At 38.3% G+C, this 13,800-nt stretch overlaps 2 protein-coding genes across 4 annotated transcripts in view; one reads left to right on the top strand and one right to left on the bottom strand.

Annotated features, from left to right (window-relative positions):
- The window catches only part of LOC124594843 (probable protein S-acyltransferase 23), a 62,708-nt gene extending 57,903 nt beyond the window's left edge, over nt 1-4,805 (top strand). Inside the window, exons 9-10 of the mRNA XM_047133298.1 lie at nt 3,825-3,990; nt 4,108-4,805. Of these exons, the coding sequence (XP_046989254.1) occupies nt 3,825-3,990; nt 4,108-4,299 (358 nt within the window). The 3' untranslated portion in view covers nt 4,300-4,805. The remainder of the gene's footprint in view (nt 1-3,824; nt 3,991-4,107) is intronic.
- Nucleotides 4,806-4,842: 37 nt separating this feature from the next.
- LOC124594844 (spindle and kinetochore-associated protein 1-like) overlaps nt 4,843-13,800 on the bottom strand; it is a 90,988-nt gene continuing 82,030 nt past the window's right edge. For all 3 annotated transcript variants that reach the window (XM_047133301.1, XM_047133300.1, XM_047133299.1), the window contains exons 4-6: nt 10,062-10,204; nt 8,478-8,647; nt 4,843-5,075 (exon numbers count right to left, since the gene is read on the bottom strand). In XM_047133301.1, the coding sequence (XP_046989257.1) occupies nt 4,927-5,075; nt 8,478-8,647; nt 10,062-10,204 (462 nt within the window). In that variant the 3' untranslated portion in view covers nt 4,843-4,926. The remainder of the gene's footprint in view (nt 5,076-8,477; nt 8,648-10,061; nt 10,205-13,800) is intronic.

The following is a 13,800-nucleotide window of genomic DNA, read 5'->3' as shown; positions in this document are numbered from 1 at the left end:
GGATATAAAATGTATACTGGCAATGGCAAGGACGGCGTTTCTGAAGAAGAGAAATTTGTTAACATCGAGTATAGATTTAAGTGTCAGGAAGTCATCTGTGAAAGTATTTGTATGGAGTGTAGCCATGTATGGAAGTGAAACATGGACGACAAATAGTTTAGACAAGAAGAGAATAGAAGCTGGGTAGATCACATAACTAATGAGGAGGTATTGAATAGAAGTGGAGAGAAGAGGATATTTGTGGCACAATTTGACTAGAAGGAGGGATCGGATGGTAGGGCATAATCTGAGGCATCAAGGGATCACCACTTTAGTATTGGAGGGCAGCATGGAGGGTAAAAATTGTAGAGGGAGATGAATACACTAAACAAATTCAGAAGGATGTAGGTTGCAGTAGGTACTGGGAGATGATGAAGCCTGCACAGGATGGAGTAGCATGGAGAGCTGCATCAAACCAGTCTCTGGACTGAAGACCACCACCAGCACCACAACAACAAACAACAACAACAACCTAAGTGTTCAATTATAAAATTTATATTGTACACAACCTGACAAAAAAAGCTGAAGCACCCAGAAGAAATGGTAGATTGCCCACGTAACTTCATTCTCATACACACCATCGGCAAGTTTGTAAATCTTTAGATTTGCAATTTGTGTCGCAGGTGGAATGATTACCACAGTGCATTATCGCCATACCTGTTACAGTAGATAAAAGGTGTGACCAGTATCAACAGTGATCACTGTGAACAACATGGAGCTCCACAAACTCATGAGAGATAGTATTCTCAGTACCTACAGGGTTTGAATGAGCCTCATTGTGGGTCACCATCTGATCAAATTGTACAATATCTAAATTTGTGAGGCATTCAGATATGACAGTAGCCCGATGACAGGCTGCATGGGAATGTGAAGGCAGGTGTACTTGTTGTCGAGGTTCTGCTCAACCATGTCTGACCACCATATTGTGCGCCAAACATCAACCCCTTCACATCTGCATCTGCCAATGGATAAAACGTAATGGAATCCCTGTAACATTCTTTGTCATCCTGCACCATGGTTTGGAGACTAGTGACCACTTGACTAGTGAATTACAGTCTCTTGCTTAGGCTACTGTTAATACAACAGAAATAGCTGCATTTGGGGTGGTGCCATGACCAGGAAGTATGGACTCCTATGAATGGCATCACATTATGTTCAGCAAAGAATCACACTTGTGCACTATCCTGGATGAATATTGTTGGTGGTACAGCTTCAACACAGGGAGAGTTCCCATTCTTCTGATGTTTTGGAGAGGCACAGCAGTAGTACTTCTAGCACAATGGTATGGGAAGCAGTCTGTTTTGACCTCAGGGGTGGACTGGTAATGGTGGAGTGAACTCTGAAGGCACAAAAGGACATCCTGCATCCTGAAGTGTTGCTCCTCATGCGACAGTATCATGTTATTTTCTGACAGGACAGTGCTTGTCCACAGATGACATTGGTATGTTCACATGTACAGCCATACTCTGCAAGCCATTGTACAGTGCATGATGGAGGGTACCCTGTACCACCTACTAGTCTTTATGTTCAAGTGGAACAAGAAAGGTAGAGTGAAGAAAAAACAACTGTGTGGATGTTTCCATAGGAGCCCTATTTTCTCTTATCTTCATGGTCCTTACACTAAACACACACTGGTGACAGTAGAAACATTCTGCAGTCAGCTTCAAATGCCTGTTCTGTAAGTTTACTTAACAGTGTTCTTCCAGGGATTCCCACACGAGTTCTCGAAGCATCTATGTAATACTTACATGTTGTCTGAACCTACCGGTAACAAATGTAGCAGCCTGCCTCTGAATGGATTCGATGTGTTCCTTTAATCCAACCTGGTGCGGATCCTAAATACTGAAGCGATACTCGAGAACGGGTCGCACCTCTGTCCTATATGTGATTTTCTTTACAGATGAATCACACTTAACCTAAAAGCCTCCCAGTAAAGTGAAGTCGACAGTTCGCCTTCCATATTGCAATCCTCACATGCTCGTTTCATTTCAATATTACTTTACATTGTTACATGTAGATATTTAATCTAATGCTGTGTTCGAACACTGTGAGTTTGTTTTTCCTATTCGTCTGCGTTAAATTAAATTTTTCTTCATTTAGAGCTATCTGCCATTCATCGCCCACCAAGAAGAGGTCCCCAGTGGTGTTATTGATTTTTTTGAAGTCATCATCGTGATTATGTTGGTATCACACCCTGCAGCCATTCATTCTGGTGGGTCCCCGTAGCATTCCCCACATGCAGAAGGTCGTGGATTCAAATCCCCTCAGATGCTTTATCTTTATCGAAATGATTTTGATTAGTATTTTTATTCAATTAATTGGTTTAAATGTAATTTTTATTATTTCTAATCCATATTCATGTCATTTTAACTTTTTGATTTGCTCTCAATTTTTTCTTCCTTTCGTTTAGGATTTTGTTAATATGATTTTAATTGTTAATCCATATTAACTTCGATTTAATTTCCTCCACTTCATCATTTTATAATTTAGCTTTCGTTGACTTGAATTTCATTTTACTTCTTTCTTGTAAATCTACATCTGCATCGTTTTGTCGATATTGCAACAAGAATTTATGTTTTAAATGTTAGTTTAACAGTCAACAACTGAAAAATTCATTTTTGACACCACTGCACAGTCAATATAAATAGATTATTTCATCTTGAACAGATGTATCAGCATTTTCAAATATTTAAATATTATGACAGGTAGATAAATTCCAAATGGAAAGACTGAAAGGAAGAAAAGTGAGAGGAAAACAAAGTTAAAACATTGATTAAAATCACCTGAGAAAGGATTAGAAATAAATAAAAAAGTCACATCTAAACCAATTAATTGAACAAAAATAATGATCAAAATCATTTTGATGACTTAAAAATTTAAAATCACCTGATGAGACTCCAGCCCATCAGCAGACAGCTGCAAATTGCTACTTACCCTGTGCATCCACCAGATAATTTACGCATATAAAAAAATAAAAGCTGTTCCATCACACTTACCTGGGCAATTCTGATGAACACTAGTCATGGAGGACAACACACTGGGATGAACTGACTGTGTATGATGTTTAGGTACTCCTGTGGCCAGCAAAATCTGCAGATTTGGCAAAATCTGCAGATTTGGCAAAATCTGCAGATTTGGCCTAACAGAACACGAGTAGGACAAGCTCAAACAAACTTCTTCCCAGTGCCAGTAACTAGTTTATCAATGACCAGTTAAAACAGTTGGGGCAGCTTGCCTTAGGAGAGGCTACAACAGCTTTATGATAATTTTTCCCAATCAAAGCAGGGCTTGCATCTAGGCCCGAAGGGGTGCAGTGTCTTATTGTTAAGTGGACTCGTACTGCCAAGTTCTTTTTCATGCCACCCAACCCAGTCAAGCCAAAGAATTGCAGTGTCGTCACATATTTAGCTGTACAGGTGTGGCCTGAAAGCTAGCGAAGGTCTTGGTTCTGTGAGTTCTTATCCTTGCTTCTAAATTATTTAAAATATAGATGTTTAATTCTTGTGAGAGCTAATAATCATATTATGGGCATCAGTCATGTTATAATACTGCAACATTTAGGTGCCAGCTATCTTATTAACCTTTTAAATGAGGGAGCACTCTTGGTTTGAAGCTGAATTTTCTCACTATCCCCACCTGTGAAAGTTATGTGATTCACAGAAGGTAAAGTACAACTTACCTTCATTTTTAAGAAACCAAATTAAAGTTAATTGTAAAATAACATGTCTTGAAATGTCATTTCAGAAAAAGCTAATATTAATTGTCCTCTTTTTTTGTTTTTTCAGAATGTGGTTCTTCTTGTTTGTTATGAGCATTGCAATCAACTGCTCATTTACAATATACTTTGCTTGCTATTGCATTGCTGTTGAAGGTTTTGGTATTTTATATGCCTTGGGATTGATTGAAGCCCTTGTATTTTGTGGCCTAGGATGGATTCTGACCTGTACTTCTGTGAGTATGCTGAAGTTAAGTAGTGCTGGTGTTAATACTTTGTGGAATACTGAATATATGAGCGATGTATCCTGACACTCTTCACTGCTTGTGTATGACAGTATGTGTTGTTTTCAGGTACTTCACGCCTGCATGAACCTAACAACAAATGAAATGTTCAACTACAAACGGTACTCTTACCTACGAGACAAGAGGGGCCGCTATCGTAATCCATTTTCTCGTGGCCCTTTGCTGAACCTTTTGGAATTCTTTGTTTGTACACCACATCATAGTTGTGATCATGAATTACTTGAAGAAGAAGCTATCTAAATGTTAATTTACTTTTAAACAGAGGACATAAGTTTTATGGTCAATGTAATGATACCAAAGAAATTACTAGCTGTGTCATTCCAGGGTAAAGGCTATCACCTAATGTTTAAGCCAGTTAAATAATTATATTTTTCGTGTGTTACCTTACGTAGTTTCCAAGCAAATTGCCTTAAGGAAAAATAAGGAAGGTTAAATTTCATGAGCATAGTGACCATTGCTTCAAAATGTAGAAACAAATGAAGGAAATAGTCATCTTTTTACTCTTTCTACTCTATGAAAACACAAGTTTATGTTAGTAAATTGGTATTTGCCTAAATTTTTGAACCCAGTGAGTGATATAGTAAAACAAGATGTTAAAAGTCTGACACTGAAAACTCTTCATAATGCCAAATTATAAACAAGTCATCTTTTTGTTTCGTGCTTAATCTTATCAAAACACAATTCATGACTGCACTGAAAATACTCTCCATTGTAATTATTGTCAACTTAAAAGACAGGCATTTATTGCTTGACAATTTAGTTTTTTTTTTTTTTTTTTTTTTTAAGATCCTTTGACAAATGGTGATAAATAAAATTAAGTCCAAATGTTATTTTTGATCATGTATAAACACACAACTTCCAGACAAATTAAAATGTATAGTAAGTTACTCCCTTCAAACGAACCTCAGATACCTTCTTAACATGTCTGAGGAGAGGTATTGCATACTTTGTCACGTAAATCAGTTTGTTTTGAGCAATGTTCCTTTTCAAGTCATCATCAGTAATAAAATATGACCCTGAAAGAAAAGTTGTTACACAAGTTTTATATCATAATGTAAGCAATCACAATATACAAACTTCAAAGACCTTAGTTACATGGGTCTATTTACAGAATATTAACATAATTTCTATTTAAATGTTGCTACATGCTTACCATGTGTACACGATTTCACATAACACACAACAAAATTTAGTTTAATCACTGAAGTAAGTATGCATTAATGAAGCTATTAAATAAAAACATTTCTATGCAATAGGAGTTTCTGAGAAAGAATTTTTTTAAGCTAACTCAAATTTAGCTTTGCTGTCCGTCAAGCATTTTAATACCATTCGGAAAGTACTCAAAAGGTTTCGTTGTGTAATATTCGCTGATTTCTGAGGTTACGTCGTTTTAAATGAAGAGTAATGACAGTCTTTTTTCCTAGTACTGTAATCATTTCTAAACTCTAATATATTATTTACATCCTGAGAGAAATTATGTATTCTTAAAATACCTATCTTCTTGAACAGTTGCCTGCAAGATGATTCAGGGCCAGCATATCTCATATTCTCAGCATACACTTTTGTGCAATGAGGACTTTCTTTAAGATGAGTTACTGCATATGACATTACAGTTTTGAACACGGCTGTTATTCAGCAACCGTATACTAGATTGAGGCTGTATAAAAATGCAAAGACATAAGAAGAAAGTAATGAAAATTGTCATATTGGTTAATGTGTTTTTTGCCATATGTGATTTCTGTGTATTATTTTATAGGATTTAGCAACTGTTCATTCTGATGAAGAGACACCGAATAGGTGTCAAAACCTTGGTGGAAAGTGCCTCAGCTGTGAAGATCTCTCAGCACTCACTCTAACAGAACGTAGCTTGCTAAATTCATTGGTGATGGTGATTCCAGTTCATTCAGATCAGTAATTAGTAGCAGACCCTATAATGACATAAAACTGCATTAGAAAGAATACCAACAACCTGGAAGGAATGAGGAAAGCAGAGTGGGCAACATTTTTCCACAAAACATCGGATGTTGAGAACACCATAGAAACACCATCCCTGAGGCTGTTGGAGCAGTAATAAAGCCAGTATATAGACATCTAGCATATCCAGATCTTCGGAAGAAATGCCTCAAAGGAAAAACTCAATGTATTTGTTGGCGTGAAAATGCTGAAGATTGGGGGTCAATGATGCTGTGATCACCTTCAATGATTTAAGTTCAGGCAGAATAAAGCTTATGAAGTAATTTGGAATTAAGTCAGGCCATAATACAGCAGCAATCTTACAACAGATGGATAGACAGTGAGTCTCCAAGGCCGAAATTGTGGTCAAAAATATAACAGAAGCAGCAAGATCTAGTGATGTATTTCATAATTTAAGTTTCTGCATTACTTTTATTATGCATGTCTTGAGTACTCTTAAATACACTATCAATTCTGTAACAAATTAGCTTTCTTAACATAATGTGATTCACACAGTCTAATGACTTGGTCATAGAAAATACTAACTGCTGCTGTTTTGTTGCGTAATCCTTGGACAATCCTGGTGAGTCAGTGTGTCAAATGAATAAAAAAGAGAATATTCTCCAGAGAACATTCTCAGAGCAAAAGAATGTTCTCTGAGAAAGTTCTCAATTACATATGAATAAAACATCAGAAGCATACTCTCTGACGAGGGACTTCTTTCTCACTACTGCCCCTCCTTGAGAAGTTCTCTGTGTATGCTGTGTGCCACATCCAAGACAGGACACACGTGTAATGTTACATTTCACTCAGCTCACCCTCAAGAGGCAAATTATTCAATGTATGCGAATGGAACTAGTGTCAATGTGATCTGGGAGAGGTGCATTATGTTTCGATTTGTGTTGTGTGTGTGGCAAAAAATTAACCAGTTATTAATTTTTCTGATCCGCATATTTATTTCTAACACAATAAAAAAAATAAACTTATACTGTGAGAACATGTTCTTAAGAGGGGAGGGGTGATGTAAGAAAAGTTCAATAACCACCACCACCACGACATAGTTGTGTAGCATGTTAGAAATATTATCTCCAATTTTCAGAGTTTAATTTTTGCTACAAATGAATTTACAAGCCATCTTGTTTAAAGCAATGTGCAGTGCCATGTCCCTTTTCGTAGATGACTCTGTCCTTGTTTGTGATATTTTATTATTTCCTGCCATCAGAGAAGATATCTCTGGAGTGTAGAAGACTGCAAGTCTACTTACGATGTGATTAATTACAATTTATTGAAAAAAAAAATGTACACATGGTAGAACACAAAACCCAAACAAAAGCTTTTAATATCCTCTCTTCCACTACTGTTACAATTTCCTCAAGTGATGCTCGTCTGGTGTTCAATAATGGTAAAACTGGAAGAACAAGGACACTTATGAGACTAGGATTTGACACAGTTTGTTTCACTGAAAACCTATAGAAGAATATTGATGATGATGTGTGTAGTCCTGGTTCTGAGATGTCACTGAATATTGCCAAGAGGGCATGCCAGAAGGATTAAACTATAAGAAAAACACCAGATGTATGGTTATGGCAAACATTAACATCCTGTATTTGTTTCTGGCATAAATGCTAACAAAATCTTTTTATTGCGTTTCCTGCAGCTTTCATTTTTCAGTGTGTAAGAAATATTTCCTGCTCACCCACTGCACATAAAAAGGTGAAATGTGCTCTAGACTTTGTAAATACTACAACACAACTTACTGTGGTACAAACATTTTCGAAGCTCATTACGATCGAATTTATTTAATTTTTTGTGAAATAGAAATTGCTAAGTTTGAAAAATTGCTTTGTGTTTTCTAAGTCTGATATTAAAAAGCTGGTATACAAATTTGTTTATCTAATTACTAAGAACAAATATCAGCGATACAGTTGTCTGGTACATACCTATGTCTTCTACAGCAGTCTGAAAACATGGGTTTACTAAATAGCACAAAAATGTTTTCATTTTCACATCGTGTTTGCCAGTCAATGTTTTTATTCTAAAACCTGTATAAACTTCTACAGTTTCTCTCGTAACTATTTCTTCGGGCTAAGTATAATTTTTTGTTTTACTTGCAAGCTGCATAAATTCTACCTTTTTACTAAAAATAACTTCATAAAACTTTACATCAACAGAACTAACTCGCTTGCAGTACGCTACAGAGCTCGCTTCAAAAATTGAGAATGTTCTCCACTTGTGAGCAACTTCCCTCACTCTTTTACTCAACATAAGAGCATTCTCGGGTGTAGTATATTCTCCGAGTCATTTTATTCATGCAAACCTTAGAATATTCTCCGAAATTTCAAGCACAAAGCACATACAACCCAATGTATAGACATCATTATTGAATAAGCAATCATTCTGAAATCCAAACTGTGAGTTTTTAAGTATACTAAGATGGCAGACTACCCTTGAGCACATTTTCTCACCTTTAACTTCATTCACTTCTTCTAATTTATACTTCCTCCAGAGCTCTTGCTCAGATCTCTTTAGTGTCTTCAGCTGTTGCGTGACTATGCTATATTTTTTTGCAATAATCTGGTTAATCTCCTGAACAATATCATTGAGATCGTCATACTTCATGCGCCCTCTCAGGTACCTGAAAAGCCATAGTATCTATTGTGAAAAGCTTACATTTATTATTTTAAACATTTTCTGTTAACAAATGCTTCATTCGCATAGTTTTACAATATTTTCTCAAGAAATACACAGCCTGGCAAAAAAGTGAAGCACCCAAAATGAAAAAAGGAAACAAAATGAGACTTCTCTGGTCGAGAGAGTATGTGATGTTACTTTAGTGACTACAACACTGGGTCAAATTTACAAAGATCTTAGAAATATAAACTCACTTAAGAGTACAACATTGTACCCCCTCTGGCTTGGATGCATGCACTGATTCAGTCAGGAAGGATGTCAAAGCCATTGTATTCCTGCCTGAGGATAGGTGACCCAAAACCGTTGTAAATGGACCTTGATATCCTACATACTGGGAATGGGACCGAGTTAATGTCCAAGCTAACCCCATATATGTTCTACTGGGGACAGATCTGGGGGATGTTGCTGGCCATTGGGAGTACCTCAACATCACGCAGAGACCATAGACGCACGTGCCAAGTGTGTAGATGCAGTGCCCTGTTGAAAACTGGTAGCACAATATTGTCACAGCAGACGTAAAATGTGAGCATACAGGATGTTCACGGCATACCATTGTGCTGTCAGAGTATCCCCAATAACAAACAGCTGTACCAGTTGTACTTGATGGCTCCTCACATCATGACAGGAGGAGCAACATTGCTATACCTCTCCAAAACATTGGAAGAATAAGACCTCTCCCCAGGGGCCATTATACTTGCCATCCTGGATAGTGCAGAACCACAAATAATCACTGAACACAATGCGATGCCATTCATCAGAAGTTCATGCTTCCCGGTCATAGCTCCACTCCAAACGCAATCTTTTGTATTGTGGTGTCAATGATAGCTTAAGCATGGGACTGTAATTCCCTAGTCCGGGTGCTGTTAGTCTCAGGCCAATGGTATGACACAATGTTACAGGGAACCCATTACTTGTAAGGGGTTATGATGTCCCTTGTGGCAGTGAGACATGGACGACTGGAACCTTGATAAGTAAGTTTGTTCCCATGCAGTCCAACACAGGTCCACTATCACATCTGAAAGCCACCCAAGTCTGAATACTGCACAGTTCGACCAGCCAGACAAATAGAGGTCCACAATGAGCTCCTTTCAATCTTTCAGATGCTGATAAAGCTGTCTCACACAAGTATGTGGCGTCTCCAAATGCTCTTCACAGTGATCACTTAACATCTGACACTGTCCGCACCCCTTATATACCCTACCAGGACAGGTAACAACACTGAACATAATCAACACTAATGCACTCTGATGTCCATTCTACTTACCACAGAAAACTGCAACTGTAGTCATTTAAATACCTACCAATAATGTGTACATATATGAAGTTACATACACAATACCTGCTATGGGTTTACTTACGTTGGTGTCTCTTTAAACTCGTCAAATTGTACAAGGTTGATTCTGGGAACAAGCTGCTGCTGCTGTTTTTTTGGCCCCTTTGAAGATACTGCATTTGACTGATTAGGTACTGCAGTTGTTGACTGACTAGGTACTGGCTCGCGCTAGAGGTAGGGCAGAAAATGATTTATTGCAACAGGAATAGTGGCTATTTTGTGAAGAAAAGCAACTACTCTTTCTAAAATCAAAAAGGAAAAGCCCCTTGATTCTTGGTCTAATTACGGTATGTTAACTTCATTGGTTGTACATATGAGGATTACAAGTACATCAGTTTATTTGAAATAACACATTTTACAATCAACAAGAATAGTGTTTGAACAGTCTTCAAAACTGCAGGAAATTTATTCTGCAGCACCACTTGGCTAATAATTTAAATGAACAATAAAGAGGCTGACTCACCTTCATACAAGAAATTAAAAATTCCAGGCTCGTATTCGAAAGGGACTAGAATATGATGTGTAAGGGTCTACGGGTTTGCACATAGCCGTACAGTACATAACACGCGCTCACCAGACGACCTATCTTGGAATGCTGACAATTTGCTAGGTCAATAGACGTGTGATCAGCCGCAGTGCACCGTGTGGCTAGCGTGGCCTCAGGTGCGAATATGTCTCTTTTCTTAGCTCGCCATAGAGCCTTTTGATACTATCGTAATTAGCCGGTGTTAAGAAGTCACACACAGTCATGATGGGTACGTGTAGTGCGCATGTTTTATAATCAGTCTTTTGTTAATAAACTGTTCTCATTGTTTGCATATTCTGTACCTCAAGGACCCACTGCTTACGAATCCTGACAAATATTTCATGTAATTATCATCCGGGGGTAACAACACAAACAACCTCCTTATAGAAGTGGTGTCAGCATGGGGATAATTATGGAAAACCTACAGCCCTGAAGAGGTGCAGCACAACATGAACTTCGAGCAGCAGCAGCAACAGCAGCACGAACATCTTCCAACTACGCGGGGACATCCAATGCTGGGATTCAGGTTGGTCTACTCCAGTTTGGCTTGGGCCCTGATGACCACGCTGTTTAGCGCCCGAAAACCTCAAACCACACACACACACACACACACACACACACACACACACACACACACACACACCAGATTGGCTAGAATACGAAAGGCAGTGGTGGATTTTTATTTTACACTTGAGTAACTCATTGGCGTTAAAGTAGACGAAATGCTGCAATCCAGTCAGAGTAGCGTTGTCAATCTACAAACTGTTAGTAATGAACTGCAAGAAGAGATTCGCCAGTTAAAAGCAGAAAGAAGCGAGCGTAACATTCCGAAAGACTTATCAAATGATAGATCATGCAGTGCAAGTACGACGACAATAAAGAATTTTTCATTATTGCCATCAGTACCAGCATTTAGCGGGAAACCCGAAGATGATGTGAAAGTGTTTTTTCGTAAGCTTGAATGTACCGCCCTGTTAGGATCATGGACAGATTCCAATAAGCTAGTGGTTGCCAAATTAAGAATTCAGGGAGCAGCATAAGATTTCATTAAAGCGTAGCCTATTTGCGTGAAAACAGAAGATTACAATGAGTTTAGAATGTTTGCCGTCCAGAGATTTAAATGTAAAAACGCAATCAGATTTTATAGGAGCAGCTTTACGGTTTGCGAAGGTGCAGGACGAATCAAAGGACCAGTTTACCGACAGAATTCAAAACATCAATGCTCAAACGTACGAGTTAGTAGAAGATGAAAATTAAAATCGCATTCAGTTGTTTGAAGCCAACCAGAGACCCTCGGACACATTTATTCATGGGTTGTACAGAGAGGAACTAAGCAAAGCTGTTAGATTGAAAGGATGTAAAACGTTTCAGGGAGCAGTAGAATCAGCTGTTGGTTTCGTTGAAGCACTAAGACGACTGAATGAGATGCAGAAACAAGAACGCGGATTTTTCAACACAGCAGTACAAAGCTACAGATGCAATAAGCTGGGTCAGAAGTGTAAGGACTGTAAAGAGAATCGAATCTGCTGTCACTGCGGGATGCAGGGTCATGTTTCGAGAGATAGTCGCAACAAGAAGAAAGATAATGCAAACAACAGACAATCTGCCACATCTTTAAATGAGTATGGGGACATACAGGACAACACTCTGTCCGTCCTTTGCCAGAGACAGTGATTCCTGTTAGTGAAAATCACTTCATGATAGTTGCTGTATATCGTGGGAGAAACATCAAGCTACTTATTGACACAGGAGCACAGACCTCAATGTGGCGTTGTACAGATAAATGGGATAAATTGAAACCGCCGCTATTAAAAGTGCGAGGGTTAAACGGAGGAAAACTTCGTAACTATGGAGAAGTTGCCGTAGAATTAATTCTTGGCCAAGGCCAAGATGAAGGTGAAAATAAAGATAAATACACAGCAAGTGTGAAAGTAGTTTCAAATAACAAAGCGCGTTACGACGGTGTACTTGGATTTGATTTCTTGTCCACTAACGAGGCAGAGATATTTGTCGCAGGAAGAAAGATCAGACTAGGCCGTAGCAACTACAACCTAGGGAATCGTTCTTCAGATTGTACTCAAAGGACCAGCAATACTGACGTAGTGGGAATGAACCGCCCAAACGATGCATCAGTTCAAACCGTCCGAGTCGATGTTCAAATTGATCAGCCTCAGCAAATACCCAAGGGAGTAGGAAAGACAATCTATGTTGAAGTTAAGTCACCCGGATGCAAGGAGGGAACTTTGTTATTAATTGAGTGAACCAAGAAAAGTGAGTTACTGGATCCAATGCATTGTTATGTTGCTAGAAGTGTTGGTGATACAGAATGTCGCAAAAGTCCCGGTTACAATAACGAATATGAGCAATGAGGATGTTGTTTTGCCACGAGGAACGAAAGTTGCTACAGTGTCGAGTGTACGTAAAAGTGACATAGTACAGAGTCCAGATGAGGTAACAAATGCTGCAGTTATAAACACTGATTTTGGTAACAGTAATGCAAAATTGCAATTAGGAGACGAAGTTAATAATGAACTGATGTGCATAATTTGGAAGAAGATAGAACATTTGACAGCTGATGAACAGAAGATTTTAGCGCCTATTATGTTGGGGTATGCAGATTTATTCAGAGAACGTGCAAATTTACCTGTCACTCATTTAGTTCAGCATCGTATTCATACAGGAAATGCAGCCCCAGTCACACAGAAACCTTACTGAATACCATTCAGTCAAAGAGAGTTGGTAGAAGACATGGTTAAAGAACAATTAGAAGCCAGAATTATAAAACCAAGAGATCCTTCAGACCCACCGTGGTATAAAGAAGAAATCAATTTCTGAAGAACCACAGTTCCGTTTTGGTGTTGATTACCAACCTCTGAATGCTGTGACCACACCCGACGTTCACCCCTTACCAAATTTAGTGGAAACCTTGGATTACTTGGGCAGGTGTCGAATTTTTTCAGTATGTGATTTAACACGTGGTTATCACCAGTTAACAATGCATCCAGATGATCAAGCAAAAACTTCATTTGTAACAGCAACAGGAGTATACAAGTATCTTCGTACTCCGTTTGGACTTCGTAATGCTCCAGCTACGTTTCAACGTGTGATGGATTCAGTTTTACAAGGGCTCACCCCAACACAAACACTTGTTTACCTTGATGATGTAATAAATTTTGGTGAAAACATGAAGCAGCATACTGAGAGACTACAAGCTGTTTTTGAGCATATAAGAAGCACA

This window comes from Schistocerca americana, chromosome 2 (genome assembly GCF_021461395.2).
Source record: "Schistocerca americana isolate TAMUIC-IGC-003095 chromosome 2, iqSchAmer2.1, whole genome shotgun sequence".
NCBI classification, from domain to species: Eukaryota; Metazoa; Arthropoda; class Insecta; order Orthoptera; family Acrididae; genus Schistocerca; species Schistocerca americana.
The sequence above is the reverse complement of the archived record's forward strand: the minus strand, read 5'-3'. Positions and strand labels throughout refer to the sequence as shown.